The sequence below is a fragment of the Neocloeon triangulifer genome, unplaced genomic scaffold (assembly GCF_031216515.1).
Source record: "Neocloeon triangulifer isolate White Clay Creek 2 clone unplaced genomic scaffold, ASM3121651v1 ptg000014l, whole genome shotgun sequence".
NCBI classification, from domain to species: Eukaryota; Metazoa; Arthropoda; class Insecta; order Ephemeroptera; family Baetidae; genus Neocloeon; species Neocloeon triangulifer.
In genome coordinates, this window is record NW_026775556.1 from 13934792 (window position 1) to 13962754 (window position 27963).

At 37.2% G+C, this 27963-nt stretch overlaps 2 protein-coding genes across 2 annotated transcripts in view; both read left to right on the top strand.

Annotated features, from left to right (window-relative positions):
• LOC132200825 (protein trapped in endoderm-1-like) overlaps window positions 1–12056 on the top strand; it is a 43552-nt gene extending 31496 nt beyond the window's left edge. Inside the window, exons 2-4 of the mRNA XM_059626564.1 lie at window positions 7648–7886; window positions 8481–9034; window positions 9926–12056. Of these exons, the coding sequence (XP_059482547.1) occupies window positions 7648–7886; window positions 8481–9034; window positions 9926–10506 (1374 nt within the window). The 3' untranslated portion in view covers window positions 10507–12056. The remainder of the gene's footprint in view (window positions 1–7647; window positions 7887–8480; window positions 9035–9925) is intronic.
• A 3197-nt stretch (window positions 12057–15253) lies between these two features.
• Window positions 15254–16365, top strand: LOC132200450 (glutathione S-transferase-like). The gene is made up of 5 exons (XM_059625918.1): window positions 15254–15378; window positions 15438–15584; window positions 15639–15812; window positions 15916–16058; window positions 16162–16365. The coding sequence occupies exons 2-5, from the start codon at window positions 15449–15451 to the stop codon at window positions 16327–16329; spliced, it is 621 nt and encodes a 206-aa protein (XP_059481901.1). The 5' UTR covers window positions 15254–15378; window positions 15438–15448; the 3' UTR covers window positions 16330–16365.
• Window positions 16366–27963: the final 11598 nt, after the last annotated feature.

The window sequence follows — 27963 nt, forward strand, 5'->3', positions numbered from 1 at the left end:
AGACTCATAAAAATATATTTTTCAAAACCAATAGTACTCGCTGAGAAATATTTTTCATTTTTTCAATAAAAATAATTTCCTTACAATAATATGGAAACAGAAAGGGGAGCTTTCAAAAAAGCAAGTCCATTTGGCAACCACGAATCTGTGCAAAAACAACGCGAGTGCTTTTCTCACTTTGCGCCGAACGTTTATTTATTTATTCGGCGCCGGGAGCTCTCTCGGCCAAACAGTGCGTGTATCGCAGTCAAAATATTTTGCCATGTCAAATTCCGTCTGACTGGATGACTGCCCCTCTTTCCATTGGCCAAACCTTTGCATTTTTTACCGCACAAGTTTTTTGTACAGGACTTTCCCATTTTCTCCTCGGTGAATAAATAATGGCCTGAATGACTCGTTCCGACCCAAGGAAATTTGAATAACGTGCGGCTTTACTACGACAATGTTTTTTCTTCTCAACAAACTTAAGAAAAAGAGCAGCTTGGAAACCCTTTGAAATGAAGCTCAATTCATTAAATTGTGAAACAAAAAGCTTCCACGAAGTTGAAGCTCAAAAGGTGCTCTTTTTCTGGCCCTGCAAAAACATACTCCCGTTCAAACTCTGCTATAATACACTACCGTGTTCAAAATCAGCACGCGTTCTGATGCTGATAAAATATACAAGCGAGCCTTCAAAGGCTGAATCCAAAAGGGTGAACCGGAGGCGAAATGCCGCGATACAGCAGCTTTCAAAAGGCAAATGCCAAGCGGCGCAGAAATTTGCACCGATAAATTCCGTGGTGAAATATCCGATAAAATGCAGTATGAAGAAAATTGAACTTTGCTAAAGCGTAGGAGTCGAAATTGTTTCGCAATTCATATTTGATTCTATACACTGTATTCGTTTCAAAAGCTATTTCACTTCAATTGTTTTCAGTGGCTTTGCGGTGTCTCCCTCCAAACTAATTTGGGAAGCAAAAACTTCTTGTTTCGCCAAAATTTAATTAAACCCCGCCCTAACTTTGTCTTCTTTCCAAGGCGGAAAACCTATCTAAAAGCAAACAAGTGTCTGAAGTGTCACTCCGTCCTGATAATTAAATTCAAAGTGTCGATTCCTCTAGGAGATGAAAAATGAATGAGTATCGAAGCCATGAAAAATTCACTACCTCTCTACCCTCAGAATGGACTTACGGCCGTCAGGGAGTTTTCGCGAATACATTCAGCATGCGAATTGGAATTTTTCCGTTCCACTGAGCGAAAGACAACATCAAAGGGGCTCGCTTTTCACACGACTTCGCTCTTCTCCCTCTCGCAGTGCGAACGGATATTGTCTTTTTTGCTTCAGCGCGAGCTTCCTTTGCGAGAATGAGCGCTACTCGAAGAAAAAGGGCACGAAAGGAGAAATCGTCTGACGAGATCTGAAAGCATAAGAAGAAAAAATATGCTCATTAAAGTGGTTTTCTGTACGAAAATTCAAGGAACGTGCAATTTACTTTTCATTTGTATTTTTAATTACAACATCTTTTTGCTGTTTATTGAAGCAGATTTTTTTGTCATTAATATAGTTAAGTGAAGGTAATGAAATATCTCACGCAGAAAATTAATAAATAATAATTGGAAAGACTTTACTAAATATAGCCGAAAGAGTAATTTATAAAATTTAGTTTTTGATTGAGGAATGGGCTTAATTTTTGATAAATAATTCCTTGTAAAAAAAAATATTGGCAATGCCACAAACGAAATCATCTTGAAACTCGGCAAACATAATTAAATTTTTGGAAAAGAGTTAAATTAAGCTTGGGTGATTTTACTGCCGGCGGGTAACGAAGCTTCAAAGATTGTGTCTGTTTGCTCACGAAACTCGTTCACCGGCAGTGAAATATCGTTTTGCGTCTGTACTGCGTGTTGCACAGTTGGTTAAATAAACGGGCGTGTTTACGAAACGCGTTGCCAAGAGCAAGTCTGCGGTGCTGTACGAATGTATCAAAAAGAAAGTCGGCCAAATAAAGTTTGGCAGCCCAATTAGCCGTCACAGAATTCAATCCGCAATTTCGCTTATGGTGTTTTTCAGTTGCGCTGGTGTTTGGTGCTTGAGCAACCCTTTAGCAGTTCGAGTGGGGCCGAGTGCCAAGTTTGTGTCGCTGCAGCTGCCTGCTTTTATTCTTCTTGATGATGATGAGGTTGTTTCGCCGGCTCGCTTAATTTTGAGCAGAAATTTCGGCGCACGGTAATAAAGTGCGAGAATGAAAACAGACTCAAAAGAGAGAGCCAGGCGGGTTGTTTAATCTTCTGGAAATGAAAGGGATGTGCATGTAAATAAATGGGAAGGATTACTCATACTGTCTTTTTTACGTTCATTAAAAATTTAATGAACTAATCTCCCGCAAATGTAATTCAAAATTCTAGTTTATCCTACCACAAAAATACTTTTTCCATTTCAATTTTTAATAAACATAATTCTTTTCCTGTTTAATCAACTTGAAATTCAAGTTTTATTGTTTTAAAATTATTTTGTTCCTCAAAATGGAACGACCAGATTCGGTGCTCCACTCTGGCTAATTGCAAAGTAAGCACTTGAGAGGACTCAAGTAATAAGTAATCGAGTTAGCCAAATCGAGTTGGCGTAAATTCATTTGCCTTTATTGCCCCGCCGACGCAAATGGGCGCCAATGAAATATTCACGAGCGGGCTGCTTATTTTACATCGTAAAACGCTGCACATAAGAACAATGCAGTACGCAGCCTGTGCGAATTGAATTTCCATATTATGTCCCTTTCCCCCCCTCGCGCCTTCAAGAGGAAAAGCGCGCGCCTAACGAGCGCGTTCTACCGAAATTTTATAATGCGAAACGCGCGGCGGTGTCTGGCTCCATTACCCACCCGATGAATTTTTCAACAAGCCCAGACGATTCATTGATTCGGCAGAACAACGGCGCAAAACATCACATTTTACTTGATGTAAAATTTTGCTGTTTGGTTCTCGAGATTTAACAAAAAAGATGAGCTACCCGTACATTGTAGATAACATAAATTATTATTAAATAAATTAGGATGCGTTAATAATAAAAAATTTTTAATTTTTTAAAACCATAGTGGATATTACGGTTCTTGCGTTTATATAACGAAAAAATTTTAATAAAAAAAAAATGCAACTTCAATCACTGTCCGCATAATCATTAAAAAAATGCATAAAATCTCACTCAACATAATTCAATCTAATTAATTAATTAAACTGTTTATCTTACAATTAGTATTTCTGTAAAGTATTTTTTAAATATTTATCAACGTTAATTTATAATAAAATAAAATAAAATAGCTATCGTAATATGATACAGTATGTTATAGATAAATACTGTAAAAAATTTAATTTAAAATTGGAACATTGGCATTTACATATTTGAGCGAGGAGAAAAAATTTTTGCTACATGCAAAAATTAATTTTCATCAAAATTTCAAATTTGGTTTTCGTCGTGTAGTTGGAATGCCAAAAATTGGCTTTCTGCCTCCCAAATAAACACATTTCGAGGATTTTTCCTTCAATGTGGGCTTTCAAGCCTGAGAGCGTGAAATGAAGTGCAATGATTTGCAAACGCCCACTGGCTGTTTGCTTTCAGAAGATGAGTTCCAATTTACACGAGCGGACGAATTGCTTGCAAAAAGGCTTCCTCGCACTCAAAATGGAAGAAAAGCAAATTCAATTTTGCTCAGAATGCTTACATTTTCAAACGAGAAAAAAATGCCACTCTGGGGAAATAAAGCCCGTCGAGCCTTTTTTAGCGTCTCTGGTGCGGGTTGACGCGCAGACAGACACTTTTCGATCGAATTAAAACGAGTCGCACTTTAGTGATTTGCCGACGGAATTAGCTTTTTACGAGCGATGCAGTCTGATGGAGAGACCAATAAAATTGGCGAGGGAGGTATGATATTTATCTGCAAAAAGTCGCTCTTTTATTGCACACTCTTCTTGTGCCGGCAAGTTGGTACCTTCATCACTCGAGGGTATTGCCAGTGTAAGCAAATAACGTCGTAATTCACTTTGAAGAAACGAGGTAAAAAGAGTACAACACCTCAGGGGAAAAGGAACAGACAACGCAGGAAATATCTCGATCATACTAAGTCAATAATTTAATGTTTAATCTAAAAGTGAATATTGCAAAGTTTGGAAATTCTAGAACAAAATTAAAATACTAAATAGAGGAAAAGAAAACTGGAATTACTAATTAAGTTGCCTTTCTAAGGTATTACACGATCAAATCAGAAAATTAAATCAGGTGATAGCTATAAAAGAATTCTCTCTTTTTAAATTAATTTACAATTATTTGAGACAAAGCTGTCTCAATTTACGGATGAATTATGTTTTTCACCTTAAAAATAAATGGTGGCCGAAAAAGTTTCTTTATTTTTTATTTTTAATTATTAATTTGGTATTTTCATTAAAGCATCCACTTATATCAGAATAATGTAATTTACACAAAAAATCAATTACGTATGGGATACTAGAAACAAAATTATTTCAGGCAAATTTCAAAGTTTAATTGTTAATTCATATCAATAATATAAACAAATATTATACAAATTTTCCTTTGTTCAATGTTATTTGTTGATAATTTAGAATTGAGAGAAAATGCAACTAACACAGCAAATTAATTTATAAAAGAGCACACGAAACAATGAAAACGCGGTGGTGTCAGTTGCAATCACGACGAACAAGCTCCGTCGACATACCCTTGACCTGAAAACTGAATTTGATTAAACCGGACGTGCTCTGTTTGCCAGCGGCGTTTTTGAATGGGCGGCTAATTGCAGACTTTGCTCAACTTCGATTTTTGATCAGTGTTCTCGCTCAATTAGCGCCGCCACTCTGTGAGCTTCCAACGTGAGCAAACCGCAAACAGAAGTCGCGTGGAACTTGGCACCGAGTCGCAATTCCGCTCAGGGCCCATTATTTCAGCGGTTTTCCTCGCTCAGCAACAACCGCTAAGGGTTGGTTACTCGACGCTTTTAACAGCCAATAATTTGAGATTTATCGCCTCTTGGTACGCGAATAATTTTTGAAGAGGAATCTAGGATTTTTTTAATATTTCATATTGACAGGACGGAGCAAATACAAGAAAGGAATTTTTCTCCGCACATATCAAAACTGTTGAAGGCCAAACTTTCTTTTTGAAAGAGAATTCTTCTCGTCAGCTGACAGCGAGTCGCGCGGGAAAAGCAACAAGGCCGAGCCGTGCAAATAATGCAAATTCCCATCGTGTGTTCGCCTGCAACCCTTTATTTTTTGCACCAAAGCAACAGGAAAACGTTTCTCTTGCATTGTCGAGAGGCAATTTCGCCTTGTTTCATTCGCGAGCGACTTTTAATTTCACGCTGCGACGCCTGCAGTTTGTTCCGAGCTGCATGGGAAAGCGCGTTTTATGGCGGGCAAGGTGTTTCTCGGTTAAACACGCGGCATGCCGTAAATCATGCTCGTTTACTGAGGTCGAGTGCACGTGCTAGTGGATTTTACAGCCCATAGACAGGCCGATTGCACACAATAAATACAGAGGATGCACAGCATTACAAAATACCAATTATTGCGCTTGTTTCTAATTAAAAAAATAAACTTTCAACTTTAAAATGAACACTGAAATAAATGTTCTCTGAGAAAATTCAAATACGATCCTAATAAAAGTGTACAAAATGATCAGTTTTGAGACTTTGTCATACACAAAAAACGGGGGGGGGGGGGGAAGTAAAAAAATATATATATAAGGAAGAACAATTTTACGTCATAAGTTTTCTAAAAAGAAATAAATACATAGTTGTAGTTCGATGAAATTAAACTAAAATAAATTCAATTTTTTTTTTAAGAACTATAGATTTTATTCTGTTTCTTGCTTCAAATTAAAAATTTTGACTGGTACTTCTCAGTCGTAAATTGAGCTAATTGAAAGACACAAACTAATTCTTGCGGATTGGCTACGATTCAAACAAACCGCTGCTTTTTGAACCTCATTGTGCGTGGTTGGTGCAATTGAAAGTAATTGTCGAGCCCTTTGTACGTTCGACGGCAATCAGAGTGAGTGCGACCCTAATGGCAAGAGGAAAAAGAGAGTGGCCTTTTCACTCTCAGGGCCATTTGCCGGCAAAAGTGAATTTTTCCATTCGCGCTGCCAGCTTCCGAGAATGATCTCCATTGTTTTCCCCGCCCTACATATAATATTTTTATATTTGACTTGCGATTTTACTTTCCTGAAAATTTTACCTCTGCAAAAAGAGGTCGCGAAAAATCAAGCTTGATTTAAATTCAGCTCAGAGCAAGCCGTGCTAGCAAATTGCGATGGAAGGGAAAATCCGCAGCCAAATAAATAAATCGGAAGTGATTTTCGCAGCGGCGGTGGAGAGGCTGCACAAAAAAGGATTATGCAAATTTGTAGCTACAACGAGGTCGTTTGCGAGGCGCTTTGCGCCGAGAGAGCGCCAACAGTTACAATGTATGGAAACGCTAGTCATCCAAAGCTCAAACTTCTTCCTTAACTTTGATTTAAAAACTCACGTTCAATATTAGGTTCGCGAAATTTCAATTTGACTTTCGGAAATTTCCTTCGTCTCTAAAACGCTTTATTAAATTTCTTATTTGCCAGAACAGAATAAAACCCTTTTCCACTTTGGCTTCAGCCCAAAAACGGCTTGCCTGGGAAGGAGGATAAATTGAATTTAAAGCGGCAAATTCCTGGCTGAAAAGCAATTTAAAAGCTTTTTATTACCTCCCCTTTTGGTGAAGCACGGCAGTTATTATTTCTGTGTTTGATTAATGCGCTCATCGCCTGGCTTTCATTAGCCCGCAAGAAGAGGAAAATCAACTTTTAATTAAGCCGAGAGCAATAAAAAGCGGCGGACAAAAGTTACAAATACGCTTTATCTGGGCAAAAAGTTTTCACTCGGCAGATGATAAAAAATAACGAGTCTCGCCACCGCGTGAATGTTCCATTTCGCACACGCAGATAAAGAACTATAGTGGTGCTGCGTCCATTGTAGATGTAATGGGGAGAAAGGAGGAAAGCAAGCAAGATAGCCTGTGGAATGTTTCGCTTTTGGACGCAGATAAAGAAAAAATCGCGCGAGTATTTGTGCCCGGCGCGCACTTTTTGCTCAGTTCAGGAGAAATGGGTCAGTTAAGACCAGTGATATTCTGCGAAAAATGTCACTGTGGGGCCATCTTGCCATTGTTACAACTTTTCTTTAGGCATTTGTCGCATTTTTTACAATATATGTGATACAGAATTTTCTTTGTGTGTGAAGATTATATTTATTATATTAAAATGATCATTATTTGATATTTAATTTATCGATATAATGGCATATGTGCATAGCAATTATTACAAAAAGATTTTGTTTAAAATGATGGAGCTAACATATAATAAAAATTCTTGCATGAAAATATAAATCGTTTGCGTCAGTTATGTTTGAATAAATTAGTTTCGAATTCAAAAGAATTTAAGTAATAAAATTGGTACCAATAAAATGCTGAAATCAAATTAAATATTATTATAAAAAAATTTTAAAATTAAATATAAAAGAAATTCAATTTGTATAAATAATTAGGTTTTTTTTATTTATGTTGAAAGAAATATTTTGTGTTTTGTAAAAAAAAGCTATTTAATTAATAAAACCTGTTATTTTGTTTCAGGTTCGCAATGCCACGGCAGTTTTCATCATAAACCTGAGCGTGTCCGATTTGATGCTGTGCTGCTTCAACCTACCCCTGGTGGCGTCACTTTTCTGGCAACGCGCCTGGCGCCACGGTCAATTCCTTTGCGTGCTGCTGCCACTGCTGCGGTACGGCCTGGTCGCCGTGTCCCTCTTCACCGTGTTCGCAATCACCCTGAACCGCTACGTCATGATCGGACACCCACAACTGTATCCCAGGTGAGTTTGGTAGGCAACCTGCTCGACCGGCATGCGAGGCAGATTGCCTGACTCTTCTGCTTTGCTAGCCGAGTGGAGTGAAAAACGGAAAAGTTTCTTTTAGCAGCGGCTAAAGTTGCTTGAGAGAAAAGCGCCAAACGAATTCCAACGACGCCAACCCGTCTTTTTTCGTCGGATGTTGCGAGGGTGGCAAAACTTTCTGTGTATTTCCGCAATATCTCCCATGCGCTCTCTTTTTCTGCGTTTGGGTATGGGGATGATACTGGATTAAATGTGAACAAAAGGTCGACGACCTCTATTTTTATTGGAGAAAAATAGAAGCCAGTCCAAAAAATCACAAAACGTCAGTTAATTATGTGCGGTAAACTGAATTTTCATTTTTTCTTCTTTTTTTCTAAAAATGGCCAATATCTTAAATATCTCCACCTAAAAATGAATTATAATATATAAATAAGGTTTGAAATTTAAATCATGTTAAGTCATTTAAAGTTTGCACCTATTTGGCGTTTGTGATTGAACCTTTCATGCTATTTCTGATCAATTTTAGAAAATAATCATTAGAAATTATTTATCTTCTAATTTTTGTGATTCCAGACTGTACAAACGCAAATACTTGGCGCTCATGGTGGCATGCACGTGGCTGACGGGATTTGGCGCGCTGATTCCAACCCTGCTGGGCGAGTGGGGCAAATTCGGTCTGGACACCAGCATAGGGAGCTGCACCATTCTGCCGGACGAGCAGAACCGCTCGCCCAAGAAGTTCCTCTTCATCATCGGCTTCCTCATTCCGTGCCTGGCCATCGTGGTTTGCTACGCGCGCATCTTCTACATTGTGCGCAAAACAGCGCTGAAGTCGCGCGCTCGCAACCTCAAAAGTGCGACGGCGACGCCGGCAGCATCAAACCACGGCGGCGGCGACAATGGCCTCCTCGGCGTCGCCACCAACGGAGCCAACTCGGAGATTTCGGGCGTCACGTGCTCCAGCATGCGCAGGGATGGACTGGCCTCTGAAGACTCAGCCATCGGCCTCAGCAGTCTTGCCGAAACGAACGGACACTCCGACATGAAGAGTGACGTTGGAGACGCCAACGGCAAGAGCAGAAAATGCTCCTTTCTTACCCCAACACCAATGAGACTTCAACTTCCAGGTAATTCTCATTTTAAAGTAGAATCAACCTTTTGCTTATGTAAGTACAATTAAATTTTTTCTAACTGAAAATTTACAATCATTGAAAAAAATTTAGTAAAAAATATGTTTTATATGCCCAAACTTTTTGAATTCGAAAATAACTTATTTATACTTGCAAAGTACAAAAACAAAATATTCATTTTAAAGTCCCGTTGTTTTCCTCTTTTATTCTTGATCCGTATAATTTCATAAACTCGATATTAGTAGAGTAAAAGTTTATTATAATTTGTATTATAATTTATAATATGACATTTTATTAAAAAAAATGCATTTGTTGAATGCTTATAGTATAGGAGCGTAGCATTTAGGTTAGCATAAAATGCTTTTATATTTTATTTTTCTTGATTCCACAGAAAAATATGAAGTTAAAGAGAAACTCTTTCCGCAGAAATATGAAAAAAATTTAGTGTACTCTGATTATCAATTTTGTTTAAAAAAAGATTCCATTTTAATTGAAAATCATTGAAAATTTATAGGGATATTAATTATATTAATGAACTTCTTTTACTCAATGAAATATCACACATAGACTGAATACAACAGGCTCATCCAACAATCTTGTAATAAATTTGTAACAAAAGCTTGAACACCAGAAATTTATAATAATAATAATTAATTAATTGTCTTAATTTACTAGCCAATTAATATAGTTCCAAAAATGTTTTATTTAAATAAATGATTTAAATTTCAAACGCCTAAATTTATTTTAAATTGTTAAAAATATTAAAATTTAAAAATTAAACTCTTTTTTTAAATTAATAAAGATTTTTAAATTGTATTTAAAAAGTTTTAATATAAACTAATGAGTATAATTTAGATTATTTATATGGCCCTGTAATTTTGTTCTCAGGCAAGGCAATGTTTCGCATGGAGGACCAATCAACCTCTGGAGTTGACACGGGCAACCTGGGCGACGACGAAGGAGGCGTCATTACTCCCGATCGCAGCGCCACGCCCAGCGTCTCAGCGCCAGGGTCGCCGACCCTTCAGCGCCGTGAGCGCATGTCCTCTGCGGTCACGGTCAACTCGGCGCTGTCCCACTTTGCTTCAGTTTTCCGCAAAAGTCCCCGTCGCCGTCGGCCGAGCACGCCGTCGGCACCACAGCCTGGCAAGATGACCGCCAAGGACAAGAAGCTGCTGAAGATGATCCTGGTCATCTTTGTGTGCTTCCTTGTTTGCTACCTGCCGATCACCCTGACCAAGACGTTCAAGGCGGTCGAGTTCATGAACCTGAACATCCTGAGCTACATCCTGGTCTACCTGACCACGTGCACCAACCCAATCATTTACGTTGTCATGAGTTCTGAGTATCGCCAGGCGTACAAGAATCTGATCATGTGTCGGCGTGCTGAGTGGACGATTGGTGACCCTGCGGGAGGTCACAATGGACCCAACGGTGGCCCCAGCCGCAGCGTTTCTCAGCGGGCATGACGGCGAAGCCGCCCCCGCGCCCGTTCGCGGGGGCTGGAGGACCCCAACGCCTCCACGTCAGTCGTCAGCCGAGTCCTCAGCTTCAGGCGAGCCAAACTAAACGGCGGCGAGCACCAAAATGGCGCCAACCCTGACAAGCAGATATGAACTGCGGCTGTGGACCTTGGAAGTGTTGTTTAATTAAAAAGTGGTGCTGAAAAAGACAGGATCTGTTAATTTGAAATGATCACTTAAACTTTTGTGAACATATTATTCTTGTGATCCTAAATTTTGTTCATTTATAAAAGTTTATTATTTTTTGAACGGTTAAACACACATGAATAAATTTTTCTTTGTGTAAAATATCATCTAATTCTTACAACAGCCATCTCAGCTGCAAAATCTCAATTCAATGTGAAAAGTTGTCCACAATGTTTAACAATAAGTGTTTCGTTTTTTGTATCAGAAGAGCTGATCCACAGCCGCGTAAATAAATCATGCAAGCAAACTACTCCCTACACCGTTTAGAAAATGAAAAGTCAATAAAAGTTTAAAACAATTTAAAGTAAACCTGATGTCACCGCAGGATGGTGCGGAGGTAACGGAACAATTTTTCCGAAGAGGATCAAAGTGAGAAGTGATTTATCTGTGATGAATGTCAAAGAATAACTCATCGTTTTACATTTATAATGAGTGGTTAATAAGCACTTTTGAATTGAAATTATTATTCGCCGTTGAAATTTGAGAAACATGAAATAATTCACTCGAGAGATAAACTCTTGCTGTGAATGTGGGAGCGGAAAAAGGAAGCGGTTTGTCTGCCTCAATTTACGACTTCTTCCTGGTGTATTTTGTATGGAGATTAAACAAAATATAAATGAATAATTATACTTGTGGACCGAAAAATAATATAACCATTGTCAAAGTGCACAACAGTTTTGCTGCCAGTTATTTTAACAAATGTCGCCTGCGGTCGAGAAGTCAAATCGTCCCACTATTCACGAAAAGTTGATTAATTAAAATTTAACTGAGCTAGATGATTGACAGAAAAATGGAAAGGAGATTAATTAAAAAATGATCCATTGTTCCTGAGCAGTATTTTCACAGTTAGAGGCGCTCTTTTAGACTCGAGAATAGACGCGAGAGACGAGTTTCATAATTTTAGAAATGAGATATTATAAAATCGCGAGATCTGCTAGAGGATGAGGTTTAGAATATTGTTGCCGCAATGTTGCTCAGTTGATTTTTGTAAATATAAATTAAATCATTATGAGATGTTACAAAAAGAGCATGCATTTTAACTATTATAATTGTCGCTCGCAATATACCGCAGCAAAAGCCACTGTTTTAGCCGCCGTTTTTACGAGATGTTGTTTTCCCAATGCCAAATAGAGGCTGAATCTCACATATTGTATTTTTCTTTTTCGATGCCAAAGAAAGAAGGTTTATGTATTACACGTAGGCGAGTAAGAAATATTACAGAGCATTTCGTGTACATTATTGTTTCACCAGCGTATGTATCTCTCTCAGATGTCTTATCGGAACAATAAAACGATTACGATAACTCTGTTGCGAAAGCGTGTCGAGTTTCTCTCATTCCATCCATCTCTCCTCTCATCAAACCCCGTTTGAGTGCGAAATAAATCAAAGGAATAAGATTTCAAAGCGCAATCTCAATTAGCTGGATTCTGAAATTAATTTATCAGTGAATATCTTTGATCGCGAGAGAGGCTAATGGAGCAGCAGGTGATTGATATTGTGCCAGCGAGAAATATGATTTTATCCGGAGCTCCCCGATCCATTATTTTAATGGATTTGGCGGTCGTTTTGTTTGCTGCTGGCACTCGTCGTCTCTCTCTCGGCGGGCGCGAGACGTCGTGTGGTAGGAAATTCATGCATTATTCCCGGCGAAGAGAGTGCTAGACACCTCGCCTCGACGACGAAGATTTATCTCCAGATCCTTAACAAGGGTATATATATTGCTCGCGAGTACTCGACCAGAGGCACCAGCGGGCGAAGTCCTAATGGAAGATGACGAACCGCGAGTGATTTACTATCTCGGTTTGCGGCCGAGCATAGAGCAGGATATTGGATTTTGCATTTGTGGGAATTGCAAAGCTTCGTTGTTGAAAGACACTCTCTGACAATGAAGACACATAAGGAAAAAAACTGAACCAAAAACAAATAATAGATCATTTTTTTTAAACAGGCAGTAATTGTTGCAAAGCGGCAGAAAAAGCTCAATAGATGTAAAAAATGCTTCTGTTTATAAATTTAATTTTAAATGCTGACAAATATGTTCAATAAATAGATCCGCTCAGACACTCGAAATGTGCGTTAGAAACAGCAAATGACGGATTTTAAATTTTATTCAAAGGCTAGTCAGTAGAGTGTGGCAAATTAAAATTTTTGCGAAGGTATACTGCCTTTAAATTAACTATAATTAATTATGCCATTGGTTGACATTCACATTTCAATAACTCTCTCGCACTCCGTTAAACGTGGATCTTCATATAGAAGTTTATTAGAGGGGAGGTTTTTTTTTTATCTTTATTTCAAGCTCAGAATATCTAAATTTAATATTATGTAATGTATTACATATATGTATTGAAAATTTTAGAAATGATATTGCAAATTTTAAAATAAAAATATTATTTATATTTAATAATACCTTTGCCGCTCTTTCAGAAATTATATTTTATTGCTGTCTCTTGTAGTTAATATAAAGTCATGTATTTATTTCCCTTTTCAAGCGGCAACTCTAGCGATAAATTAATTTACAAAGTATACAGTATATTAATTAAAGGAGCTCTATATTCATGATATTTTTGACCTTAAGAAGTTCACAGCAAAATTTACTCTCCCACCAGCAATTCAGTGGATTACATTAATTTTCACTCAAAGGAAGAGTGAGTGGTGCGGCGGAAGTGCATGCGAAATGAGCCACTTAGCGGTGCTTAACTGCATAGAAAACGGCCCCCGTCCCAGCCGGAGGATTTATTGGAGCTGCGCTTTTGATTCACTTTCGCTCTCGCTGCGCTTTTCCGCCATTAGTGCAGAACGAGCTCGAGACGGTGCATATCCGCTAAAGTTTGCGAAAACTCCGCCGTGCACTTTTACTTGCAAGCGCCGGATTATTATTATTATATAGAGCGTGCTGTGCAGCAGCAGAGAATAAAGCACTCTTTCCTCAAGTAAAAGTGATGGATGACATTTTTACACAACTGAATCCAAGTTTTTTTTCCAACTGCTGCGCCAACAATGAATGTTCACGAGAATGTCAAGGATATTTCTAGCGTGGGCATTAATGTTTAAATAAATACTTTTCTACAAACGCTGCATAAATGCAAGAGCTGTTGCATTCATATTTAGTTTCAGAATTGCACAAATTTAATGTAAGAAGTACTATGGAAATTTATTCATTCATCAAGCAGTGAAGAAACTTTATCAAGCATTTCTGCATGGAGGTAAATGTTCTATTCGTAGAATTTTTTCTTTTGTATTGTATAATTTAAATATGAATCACAACACCAACAGTTTTGGATTAGTTTTTAAACGTCAACCTGTAAATACCAATAATTAATTTTTACTCAAAGTCATATTTCAGTTTTAAGTTCACACTTAATATTGACAAACAATTTTCAAGTCGAGACGGAGATAAGTGGATTAAATATAAATAAACTGTAACAAATTTATGTGACATTTTCATTTTTTTTTATTATTAAATATGAGCTCTGCTTTTAATTTTTTGGTTATATTAAATAATTTTAATTAAAAATATATTTTTGCACCATGTTTATACTGCATTTAATTTTAAAGTAAAAACATTGGTTTATTATGTACCTTTGTTATCTGATTAAAGGACAGCCGTGTATCTCCATTAACACGTCCGTCTTTTTCAGCATCAAATTATGCGCATCAGCATAAAAGAGAGGGAATGCTTTTTACAGCCACTCTTCCTGCAGCGAAATTACGACCAGCATAATGACCACCGTTATTTTATTAGTTCGCGCGCCTACGTCAGGGTCGATAACTTTCATAGCGATAGGCTCATTTTTTTAATCAGCCAGAATCCTCAATGGACCTTCCTGAGCAGAGAGCGTCATTTCATAAGTTTTAATCAGAAAAGTCTCTCGCTTAATGAGTTTAACAGGCTCAGTGGATGAAAAATCGGCAAGTTGAAAATTATTCTGAAAAGAAGGCGGAGGATCGTTTGTAATACATAATGATGGCCGTGCGGGAAAGAGGATGAAGTTGTAATTAATTTTCCAGCAAGAGCCCCAAAACCGAGACGCTCTCAAGACTCGTCGTCTGTGCGCCTTTCGCGATAGAGAAAAATAATTCACGAGGCGTCGAGAGACTAAGACGAATTTTTACGCTGCCTGAAAGACAGTGACGAATTGTATGGTGCATGCAGAGAAGCTAGAGAGTGAGAAAAAAGAACTGCGGTGGAAAAAAACTGTACCATATGCTCATTTATTTCCTTGACTTCGTTTGTTCTCCTTTCTCTCATTTCTTTAAAAATGAGAGTATTCGAACAAAAGTTGAAAAAAAATTATGATTAATATTTTGAAATGAATGATTAATTTAGGGTACAAAAAAATATAACAATGTAAAAAATATGTTTTCATTATTTGCAATTAATTTCATCATTATTAAAGAAGTATTAAGTTTATAGTGGTTGTATGATCATCGCACTTATCTGATAAGAATAATTCAAAATTAGTAACGAAAATTGTCAAATCATCGCTCAGCCCATTCTGAGCTCCATGTCTTTATCGCCTTATCACTTGGTGCTCGATTAAACTCTCAGCAAATCCAAACGGAGGCCCAAGTGATGTCACTTTTTATCTCACCATCAGCCGCTTAGCTTCACTCTCGAAAGTGCAGAGCGTGAGTAATCAAAATTGAATGAACGTACAAAAGATCCGATCTGCAATTTGAGATTTCAGTTTCAGCAAAGATGGCACCGAAGGCAAAGATGATCTACTTTCCCTTCCACGGGCTGGGCGAGCCCCTGCGCTTCATGATGGCCTACACGAACGTCGAGTGGGAAGAGGAAATCATCTCCGTGGAAGATTTCCCTGCCAAGAAACCGAGTGAGTTGGATAAATCTTGATTTTCTGTGATTTGGGAATAATGGCGACTCGCAGGCTATCCGTTCGGAAAACTGCCCGTCCTGGAAATGGACGGTTTGAGAATGCATCAGTCGGCTGCCATTCTGCGTTATCTCGCCCGAAAGGCCGGCGGCACCCTTTACGGCCAAAATGAGTTTGAAGCTCTGCAGTGCGACATCGCCTACGACACAATCACAGACCTTCGAGTCAGTAAGTTACTTTTGCTTTTTTTAATTCAAAAATTTATTTGTTTAGATTCTTCATAATAAAAAAAATCGAACCTTGGAAAAAAAATTTAATTTTCTTCTTTAAGTGATGCTGGGATACTTTTATGAGCCAAACAAGGCTTCTGCAGACGAAAAACGGAAAGAGGTGCTTGAAAATTTGGCACCAATGTACCTACGCAACCTGGAGAAATTGGTAAACGAAAATGGCGGCTACTTTGTTGGTGGACAGGTAAAATTATTAACTTTTAAGATAATAAAAAATATGGGATTTGTTTTGCAATCCCAAGATTACTTTTGGGATTTTGTAATTCGAGATACTTTTTGCCAATTAGCTAACGTGGGTGGACATTGCGTACGGCTCGCTGATCGACTATCTGTCGCACATGGCTGGCAAGGAGTTGGTGGCAGACAAGCCGGCGCTCAAGGCGCTCAGGGACCGCGTGTTCGCACTGCCGGCCATCAAGAAGTACGTGGAGACGCGTGTCAAGTACCCTTACTAGCAATAAATCACTCGTCGCAGTGGAGAAAAAATAAAATGAGACGGAAGCTATCCTTTGTCAACCCCTTTTTCGTCCTTCAAAGAGGCACTCGTGCATGAAAAATAATCTAGTTTTTTTCGATCCGCCGCCGGGACACGCCATAATACGGCACATTTTAATATGCAGTGATAAAACATGAGAGGGTAAACACATTTTTGGCAGAGTTTTTTCATTTATCAAGGAGAATTAGACAATGATGAAGCATAAAATATTTTTATATTATTTTCTACTATATTTCTTTTTATCAATTTCTAATTACAATATCTTGTCAAAATTTTGTTAATATTTATTTGTGGCAGTTTTAATTCTAGTATACATGTTCCGTTGCCAATGCCATTCCTTGTTCTCAAAGTTTAAATTGACTCAATCTCAGCCTATTCATACTTTGCAAGCCATTTTAACTTTTGAAGGTTAACCTAGAAAAGCTGCATTGTCCACTTTGTATCGGATCACATGTAGAACGCCTGCAGTAGTAGATAGCGTTTGCAGTAATTTGCATAAATAATATGCATCGCTACATGAAAAGTGCATAAATACAGAAATTAAATCCGAGCTTCACAAACACTTACTTGTAGCGGCGCTAAATGGCCTTGTCAGCAGTCGTTTCCGACTAATTTTTCACATTCAATGCTGTTGTAAACGACATAAATGAAATTAAGTTTTGATGTGATCACTTTAGCTTGTACGCGATTTACACTTCTGAGTGGATAATTAGACGCGCGAGGTCGCGCTTAGAGGCAATAAGGCCGGAACACGTCTACGTGCGCACACGTTTATGAAGGATGCAACTAGTTAGTCATGAGGCGAAATCGAGTGCTTTCTCCGAACAATGAAGTTTATTAGCGGGAAAGCGTGATTCGAATCAAGATTATTAGTGCAGGTCAGATGGGAAATCATGCAAAAGCGATTTAAGCAAATGGGAAGGGATCTGAAAATTGAAATACTCGTTTATCCAAGTTTTATCATTCTGAAAACGCTAAAATGCATACAAATTTACTTTATAAAATAAAATCGTATAATTTATATTTGTAATTTTAAGTTTTTTTAAAGTAGTCGTATTGTATTTTTTGTTTATGCGAATTTTATGGTAATTCAAAGATTTAAATAATATTTGTATTTTATATTTGTTGAACCAATAATTTTCAAACTACCAAAAACAGCAGAATTGGGTATCATTGATTGAAACAAAAAAATTTATCATTTTATTTAAATGCAATATGCAAATTTATATTTTTTCAAAGTTGCGGCATCTAGTTGGATAATAAATTAAAATCAAATCGTTTAGTACAAGCAAGTAGCTTACCAGTGTTTGAATTGTGTGATATATTATTTTATGCTAAAAAGATCTTATGTTAGTAATTTTAAAGGCTGAAATTTTATGATAAACAATTGTGACTTTTTTGTTAAGATGTTAGAATCTGCAAATTTATCCCTCTATTCACATCCCAAGGTTCGCTATTTAATTTAAGTGGTCTTTTCTGGCAATATATAATAATATATTAAATCATGTAAACAAGATATGGCAAACATTAATAGCAGCAAGTCGGTTTATTATATGCCAGAGATTGAATAATGTGAATAACCCCCATAAAAGAAAACGTCATCTTGGCAAAGAATTCCGGCGACAAAAGAAAATCCTTGGCGCTGCAGCCGCCGCCGGCGTCACGCAATCCGTTCAATTTTCCCTGGTGGACGGTTTGATCTGCGACTGACTGACGCATAATGCAGCATGTTCTCATCAATTTTTTCCTCTTTCTCTGTGTGCGAGATTGCGAAACACAGAACATGAGCTCCTAGGCTCGGAGGCTATGTCACGTGTGCGCAAATGGAGATGTCATTTCGCTTTCCGCGGCCGATGACACGAGAATTTGCATGCTAATAAACGAGAGACGGCGCGAAACACACACGTGTTCGCTCGCAGCGATGGTCCCAGCAGGTGCATCAATCTGACGACTGCTCTGCACAATATAGAGTGGCAGAGGGAAACGGCCTCGGGAACAAATCCAATCCGCCAACGCTTTTAATATAACGCCGGACGCATGAGATTTCCGTGAATGCGTGAGGGAATGCTCTCGAGTTGTAAAGCTGGAATGTGATAATACAGGATGTAATTGGGAAGGGTAATGGCACGGAACAGGACGTTCAAAAATGAAATCGACAAAAAGGAGAGTGCCGAAAAAGGTCGTAAAAGTAAATTCGGTGAATTTTGCTATTTTAAATTGTATTTTCTCCTAGAAATATATCGTTGAAAGAACGATTTTCCAGAATCTTGTATCCACTGAGAAGACTGTCTAGATTAATTTGAATAATTGTACTTTTGTGACATAAAATCAAATTTGCATTCTGGTATAGAAAACTCCAGTGCTCAGTCCCCTAATGTCAGCGGCAGAAATACTCCTTTCTTATTGCATTGAGTATGAACGCAATCAAGGCGGTTAAAATCTACTTTGAGCCAGGGAAAAATTAATAAATTGGGTTTTCTTAATTTTACTTTTCTTGACTTCGCTTCAAATTTAAGTGTGCACGACCTGAATTTATCACTCGAATTAATGATTTCAGCCTGTTTGAACACAATCGAGGCGGTAAAAAGCTAGTTAGAGCCGAGGAAAAGTTAATAAATTGGGTTTTCTTAATTTTACTTTTCTTGCCTTCGCTTCAAATTTAAGTGTGCACGACCTGAATTTATCACTCGAATTAATGATTTCAGCCTGTTTGATCACAATCGAGGCGGTAAAAAGCTAGTTAGAGCCGAGGAAAAGTTAATAAATTGGGTTTTCTTAATTTTACTTTTCTTGCCTTCGCTTCAAATTTAAGCGTGCACGACCTGAATTTATCACTCGAATTAATGATTTCAGCCTGTTTAAACACAATCGAGGCGGTAAAAAGCTAGTTAGAGCCGAGGAAAAGTTAATAAATTGGGTTTTCTTAATTTTACTTTTCTTGCCTTCGCTTCAAATTTAAGCGTGCACGACCTGAATTTATCACTCGAATTAATGATTTCAGCCTGTTTGAACACAATCGAGGCGGTAAAAAGCTAGTTAGAGCCGAGGAAAAGTTAATAAATTGGTGTTTCTAAAATTTACTTTTCTTGCCTTCGCTTCAAATTTAAGCGTGCACGACCTGAATTTATCACTCGAATTAATGATTTCAGCCTGTTTGAACACAATCGAGGCGGTAAAAAGCTAGTTAGAGCCGAGGAAAAGTTAATAAATTGGGTTTTCTTAATTTTACTTTTCTTGCCTTCGCTTCAAATTTAAGCGTGCACGACCTGAATTTATCACTCGAATTAATGATTTCAGCCTGTTTGAACACAATCGAGGCGGTAAAAAGCTAGTTAGAGCCGAGGAAAAGTTAATAAATTGGTGTTTCTAAAATTTACTTTTCTTGCCTTCGCTTCAAATTTAAGCGTGCACGACCTGAATTTATCACTCGAATTAATGATTTCAGCCTGTTTGAACACAATCGAGGCGGTAAAAAGCTAGTTAGAGCCGAGGAAAAGTTAATAAATTGGAATTTCTTAATTTTACTTTTCTTGCCATCGCTTCAAATTTAAGTGTGCACGACCTGAATTTATCACTCGAATTAATGATTTCAGCCTGTTTGAACACAATCGAGGCGGTAAAAAGCTAGTTAGAGCCGAGGAAAAGTTAATAAATTGGAATTTCTAAAATTTACTTTTCTTGCCTTCGCTTCAAATTTAAGCGTGCACGACCTGAATTTATCACTCGAATTAATGATTTCAGCCTGTTTGAACACAATCGATGCGGTAAAAAGCTAGTTAGAGCCGAGGAAAAGTTAATAAATTGGTGTTTCTAAAATTTACTTTTCTTGCCTTCGCTTCAAATTTAAGCGTGCACGACCTGAATTTATCACTCGAATTAATGATTTCAGCCTGTTTGAACACAATCGAGGCGGTAAAAAGCTAGTTAGAGCCGAGGAAAAGTTAATAAATTGGAATTTCTTAATTTTACTTTTCTTGCCATCGCTTCAAATTTAAGTGTGCACGACCTGAATTTATCACTCGAATTAATGATTTCAGCCTGTTTGAACACAATCGAGGCGGTAAAAAGCTAGTTAGAGCCGAGGAAAAGTTAATAAATTGGAATTTCTAAAATTTACTTTTCTTGCCTTCGCTTCAAATTTAAGCGTGCACGACCTGAATTTATCACTCGAATTAATGATTTCAGCCTGTTTGAACACAATCGATGCGGTAAAAAGCTAGTTAGAGCCGAGGAAAAGTTAATAAATTGGGTTTTCTTAATTTTACTTTTCTTGCCTTCGCTTCAAATTTAAGCGTGCACGACCTGAATTTATCACTCGAATTAATGATTTCAGCCTGTTTGAACACAATCGAGGCGGTAAAAAGCTAGTTAGAGCCGAGGAAAAGTTAATAAATTGGAATTTCTTAATTTTACTTTTCTTGCCATCGCTTCAAATTTAAGTGTGCACGACCTGAATTTATCACTCGAATTAATGATTTCAGCCTGTTTGAACACAATCGAGGCGGTAAAAAGCTAGTTAGAGCCGAGGAAAAGTTAATAAATTGGAATTTCTAAAATTTACTTTTCTTGCCTTCGCTTCAAATTTAAGCGTGCACGACCTGAATTTATCACTCGAATTAATGATTTCAGCCTGTTTGAACACAATCGATGCGGTAAAAAGCTAGTTAGAGCCGAGGAAAAGTTAATAAATTGGAATTTCTTAATTTTACTTTTCTTGCCTTCGCTTCAAATTTAAGTGTGCACGACCTGAATTTATCACTCGAATTAATGATTTCAGCCTGTTTGAACACAATCGAGGCGGTAAAAAGCTAGTTAGAGCCGAGGAAAAGTTAATAAATTGGAATTTCTAAAATTTACTTTTCTTGCCTTCGCTTCAAATTTAAGCGTGCACGACCTGAATTTATCACTCGAATTAATGATTTCAGCCTGTTTGAACACAATCGAGGCGGTAAAAAGCTAGTTAGAGCCGAGGAAAAGTTAATAAATTGGAATTTCTAAAATTTACTTTTCTTGCCTTCGCTTCAAATTTAAGCGTGCACGACCTGAATTTATCACTCGAATTAATGATTTCAGCCTGTTTGAACACAATCGATGCGGTAAAAAGCTAGTTAGAGCCGAGGAAAAGTTAATAAATTGGAATTTCTAAAATTTACTTTTCTTGCCTTCGCTTCAAATTTAAGCGTGCACGACCTGAATTTATCACTCGAATTAATGATTTCAGCCTGTTTGAACACAATCGATGCGGTAAAAAGCTAGTTAGAGCCGAGGAAAAGTTAATAAATTGGGTTTTCTTAATTTTACTTTTCTTGCCTTCGATTCAAATTTAAGTGTGCACGACCTGAATTTATCACTCGAATTATTGATTTCAGCCTGTTTGAACACAATCGAGGCGGTAAAAAGCTAGTTAGAGCCGAGGAAAAGTTAATAAATTGGTGTTTCTAAAATTTACTTTTCTTGCCTTCGCTTCAAATTTAAGCGTGCACGACCTGAATTTATCACTCGAATTAATGATTTCAGCCTGTTTGAACACAATCGAGGCGGTTAAAAGCTAGTTAGAGCCGAGGAAAAGTTAATAAATTGGGTTTTCTTAATTTTACTTTTCTTGCCTTCGCTTCAAATTTAAGCGTGCACGACCTGAATTTATCACTCGAATTAATGATTTCAGCCTGTTTGAACACAATCGAGGCGGTAAAAAGCTAGTTAGAGCCGAGGAAAAGTTAATAAATTGGTGTTTCTAAAATTTACTTTTCTTGCCTTCGCTTCAAATTTAAGCGTGCACGACCTGAATTTATCACTCGAATTAATGATTTCAGCCTGTTTGAACACAATCGAGGCGGTAAAAAGCTAGTTAGAGCCGAGGAAAAGTTAATAAATTGGGTTTTCTTAATTTTACTTTTCTTGCCTTCGCTTCAAATTTAAGCGTGCACGACCTGAATTTATCACTCGAATTAATGATTTCAGCCTGTTTGAACACAATCGAGGCGGTAAAAAGCTAGTTAGAGCCGAGGAAAAGTTAATAAATTGGAATTTCTTAATTTTACTTTTCTTGCCATCGCTTCAAATTTAAGTGTGCACGACCTGAATTTATCACTCGAATTAATGATTTCAGCCTGTTTGAACACAATCGAGGCGGTAAAAAGCTAGTTAGAGCCGAGGAAAAGTTAATAAATTGGAATTTCTAAAATTTACTTTTCTTGCCTTCGCTTCAAATTTAAGCGTGCACGACCTGAATTTATCACTCGAATTAATGATTTCAGCCTGTTTGAACACAATCGATGCGGTAAAAAGCTAGTTAGAGCCGAGGAAAAGTTAATAAATTGGGTTTTCTTAATTTTACTTTTCTTGCCTTCGCTTCAAATTTAAGTGTGCACGACCTGAATTTATCACTCGAATTAATGATTTCAGCCTGTTTGAACACAATCGAGGCGGTAAAAAGCTAGTTAGAGCCGAGGAAAAGTTAATAAATTGGAATTTCTAAAATTTACTTTTCTTGCCTTCGCTTCAAATTTAAGCGTGCACGACCTGAATTTATCACTCGAATTAATGATTTCAGCCTGTTTGAACACAATCGATGCGGTAAAAAGATAGTTAGAGCCGAGGAAAAGTTAATAAATTGGAATTTCTAAAATTTACTTTTCTTGCCTTCGCTTCAAATTTAAGCGTGCACGACCTGAATTTATCACTCGAATTAATGATTTCAGCCTGTTTGAACACAATCGAGGCGGTAAAAAGCTAGTTAGAGCCGAGGCAAAGTTAATAAATTGGGTTTTCTTAATTTTACTTTTCTTGCCTTCGCTTCAAATTTAAGTGTGCACGACCTGAATTTATCACTCGAATTAATGATTTCAGCCTGTTTGAACACAATCGAGGCGGTAAAAAGCTAGTTAGAGCCGAGGAAAAGTTAATAAATTGGAATTTCTTAATTTTACTTTTCTTGCCATCGCTTCAAATTTAAGTGTGCACGACCTGAATTTATCACTCGAATTAATGATTTCAGCCTGTTTGAACACAATCGAGGCGGTAAAAAGCTAGTTAGAGCCGAGGAAAAGTTAATAAATTGGAATTTCTAAAATTTACTTTTCTTGCCTTCGCTTCAAATTTAAGCGTGCACGACCTGAATTTATCACTCGAATTAATGATTTCAGCCTGTTTGAACACAATCGATGCGGTAAAAAGCTAGTTAGAGCCGAGGAAAAGTTAATAAATTGGGTTTTCTTAATTTTACTTTTCTTGCCTTCGCTTCAAATTTAAGTGTGCACGACCTGAATTTATCACTCGAATTAATGATTTCAGCCTGTTTGAACACAATCGAGGCGGTAAAAAGCTAGTTAGAGCCGAGGAAAAGTTAATAAATTGGAATTTCTAAAATTTACTTTTCTTGCCTTCGCTTCAAATTTAAGCGTGCACGACCTGAATTTATCACTCGAATTAATGATTTCAGCCTGTTTGAACACAATCGATGCGGTAAAAAGCTAGTTAGAGCCGAGGAAAAGTTAATAAATTGGAATTTCTAAAATTTACTTTTCTTGCCTTCGCTTCAAATTTAAGCGTGCACGACCTGAATTTATCACTCGAATTAATGATTTCAGCCTGTTTGAACACAATCGATGCGGTAAAAAGCTAGTTAGAGCCGAGGAAAAGTTAATAAATTGGAATTTCTAAAATTTACTTTTCTTGCCTTCGCTTCAAATTTAAGCGTGCACGACCTGAATTTATCACTCGAATTAATGATTTCAGCCTGTTTGAACACAATCGAGGCGGTAAAAAGCTAGTTAGAGCCGAGGAAAAGTTAATAAATTGGGTTTTCTTAATTTTACTTTTCTTGCCTTCGCTTCAAATTTAAGCGTGCACGACCTGAATTTATCACTCGAATTAATGATTTCAGCCTGTTTGAACACAATCGAGGCGGTAAAAAGCTAGTTAGAGCCGAGGAAAAGTTAATAAATTGGAATATCTTAATTTTACTTTTCTTGCCATCGCTTCAAATTTAAGTGTGCACGACCTGAATTTATCACTCGAATTAATGATTTCAGCCTGTTTGAACACAATCGAGGCGGTAAAAAGCTAGTTAGAGCCGAGGAAAAGTTAATAAATTGGAATTTCTAAAATTTACTTTTCTTGCCTTCGCTTCAAATTTAAGCGTGCACGACCTGAATTTATCACTCGAATTAATGATTTCAGCCTGTTTGAACACAATCGATGCGGTAAAAAGCTAGTTAGAGCCGAGGCAAAGTTAATAAATTGGGTTTTCTTAATTTTACTTTTCTTGCCTTCGCTTCAAATTTAAGTGTGCACGACCTGAATTTATCACTCGAATTAATGATTTCAGCCTGTTTGAACACAATCGATGCGGTAAAAAGCTAGTTAGAGCCGAGGCAAAGTTAATAAATTGGGTTTTCTTAATTTTACTTTTCTTGCCTTCGCTTCAAATTTAAGTGTGCACGACCTGAATTTATCACTCGAATTAATGATTTCAGCCTGTTTGAACACAATCGAGGCGGTAAAAAGCTAGTTAGAGCCGAGGAAAAGTTAATAAATTGGAATTTCTAAAATTTACTTTTCTTGCCTTCGCTTCAAATTTAAGCGTGCACGACCTGAATTTATCACTCGAATTAATGATTTCAGCCTGTTTGAACACAATCGATGCGGTAAAAAGATAGTTAGAGCCGAGGAAAAGTTAATAAATTGGAATTTCTAAAATTTACTTTTCTTGCCTTCGCTTCAAATTTAAGCGTGCACGACCTGAATTTATCACTCGAATTAATGATTTCAGCCTGTTTGAACACAATCGAGGCGGTAAAAAGCTAGTTAGAGCCGAGGCAAAGTTAATAAATTGGGTTTTCTTAATTTTACTTTTCTTGCCTTCGCTTCAAATTTAAGTGTGCACGACCTGAATTTATCACTCGAATTAATGATTTCAGCCTGTTTGAACACAATCGAGGCGGTAAAAAGCTAGTTAGAGCCGAGGAAAAGTTAATAAATTGGAATTTCTAAAATTTACTTTTCTTGCCTTCGCTTCAAATTTAAGCGTGCACGACCTGAATTTATCACTCGAATTAATGATTTCAGCCTGTTTGAACACAATCGATGCGGTAAAAAGCTAGTTAGAGCCGAGGAAAAGTTAATAAATTGGGTTTTCTTAATTTTACTTTTCTTGCCTTCGATTCAAATTTAAGTGTGCACGACCTGAATTTATCACTCGAATTATTGATTTCAGCCTGTTTGAACACAATCGAGGCGGTAAAAAGCTAGTTAGAGCCGAGGAAAAGTTAATAAATTGGTGTTTCTAAAATTTACTTTTCTTGCCTTCGCTTCAAATTTAAGCGTGCACGACCTGAATTTATCACTCGAATTAATGATTTCAGCCTGTTTGAACACAATCGAGGCGGTTAAAAGCTAGTTAGAGCCGAGGAAAAGTTAATAAATTGGGTTTTCTTAATTTTACTTTTCTTGCCTTCGCTTCAAATTTAAGCGTGCACGACCTGAATTTATCACTCGAATTAATGATTTCAGCCTGTTTGAACACAATCGAGGCGGTAAAAAGCTAGTTAGAGCCGAGGAAAAGTTAATAAATTGGAATTTCTTAATTTTACTTTTCTTGCCATCGCTTCAAATTTAAGTGTGCACGACCTGAATTTATCACTCGAATTAATGATTTCAGCCTGTTTGAACACAATCGAGGCGGTAAAAAGCTAGTTAGAGCCGAGGAAAAGTTAATAAATTGGGTTTTCTTAATTTTACTTTTCTTGCCTTCGCTTCAAATTTAAGCGTGCACGACCTGAATTTATCACTCGAATTAATGATTTCAGCCTGTTTGAACACAATCGAGGCGGTAAAAAGCTAGTTAGAGCCGAGGAAAAGTTAATAAATTGGAATATCTTAATTTTACTTTTCTTGCCATCGCTTCAAATTTAAGTGTGCACGACCTGAATTTATCACTCGAATTAATGATTTCAGCCTGTTTGAACACAATCGAGGCGGTAAAAAGCTAGTTAGAGCCGAGGAAAAGTTAATAAATTGGAATTTCTAAAATTTACTTTTCTTGCCTTCGCTTCAAATTTAAGCGTGCACGACCTGAATTTATCACTCGAATTAATGATTTCAGCCTGTTTGAACACAATCGATGCGGTAAAAAGCTAGTTAGAGCCGAGGCAAAGTTAATAAATTGGGTTTTCTTAATTTTACTTTTCTTGCCTTCGCTTCAAATTTAAGTGTGCACGACCTGAATTTATCACTCGAATTAATGATTTCAGCCTGTTTGAACACAATCGATGCGGTAAAAAGCTAGTTAGAGCCGAGGCAAAGTTAATAAATTGGGTTTTCTTAATTTTACTTTTCTTGCCTTCGCTTCAAATTTAAGTGTGCACGACCTGAATTTATCACTCGAATTAATGATTTCAGCCTGTTTGAACACAATCGAGGCGGTAAAAAGCTAGTTAGAGCCGAGGAAAAGTTAATAAATTGGAATTTCTAAAATTTACTTTTCTTGCCTTCGCTTCAAATTTAAGCGTGCACGACCTGAATTTATCACTCGAATTAATGATTTCAGCCTGTTTGAACACAATCGATGCGGTAAAAAGATAGTTAGAGCCGAGGAAAAGTTAATAAATTGGAATTTCTAAAATTTACTTTTCTTGCCTTCGCTTCAAATTTAAGCGTGCACGACCTGAATTTATCACTCGAATTAATGATTTCAGCCTGTTTGAACACAATCGAGGCGGTAAAAAGCTAGTTAGAGCCGAGGCAAAGTTAATAAATTGGGTTTTCTTAATTTTACTTTTCTTGCCTTCGCTTCAAATTTAAGTGTGCACGACCTGAATTTATCACTCGAATTAATGATTTCAGCCTGTTTGAACACAATCGAGGCGGTAAAAAGCTAGTTAGAGCCGAGGAAAAGTTAATAAATTGGAATTTCTAAAATTTACTTTTCTTGCCTTCGCTTCAAATTTAAGCGTGCACGACCTGAATTTATCACTCGAATTAATGATTTCAGCCTGTTTGAACACAATCGATGCGGTAAAAAGCTAGTTAGAGCCGAGGAAAAGTTAATAAATTGGGTTTTCTTAATTTTACTTTTCTTGCCTTCGATTCAAATTTAAGTGTGCACGACCTGAATTTATCACTCGAATTATTGATTTCAGCCTGTTTGAACACAATCGAGGCGGTAAAAAGCTAGTTAGAGCCGAGGAAAAGTTAATAAATTGGTGTTTCTAAAATTTACTTTTCTTGCCTTCGCTTCAAATTTAAGCGTGCACGACCTGAATTTATCACTCGAATTAATGATTTCAGCCTGTTTGAACACAATCGAGGCGGTTAAAAGCTAGTTAGAGCCGAGGAAAAGTTAATAAATTGGGTTTTCTTAATTTTACTTTTCTTGCCTTCGCTTCAAATTTAAGCGTGCACGACCTGAATTTATCACTCGAATTAATGATTTCAGCCTGTTTGAACACAATCGAGGCGGTAAAAAGCTAGTTAGAGCCGAGGAAAAGTTAATAAATTGGAATTTCTTAATTTTACTTTTCTTGCCATCGCTTCAAATTTAAGTGTGCACGACCTGAATTTATCACTCGAATTAATGATTTCAGCCTGTTTG

Excerpts from the sequence above, each read along its gene's own strand:
- LOC132200450 (XM_059625918.1), top strand. The coding sequence starts at position 15,449 with ATGGCACCGAAGGCAAAGATGATCTACTTTCCCTTCCACGGGCTGGGC. Across the intron at positions 15,813-15,915 it reads AATCACAGACCTTCGAGTCA|TGATGCTGGGATACTTTTAT; the intron begins GTAAGTTACTTT and ends TTCTTCTTTAAG. Across the intron at positions 16,059-16,161 it reads GCTACTTTGTTGGTGGACAG|CTAACGTGGGTGGACATTGC; the intron begins GTAAAATTATTA and ends TTTGCCAATTAG.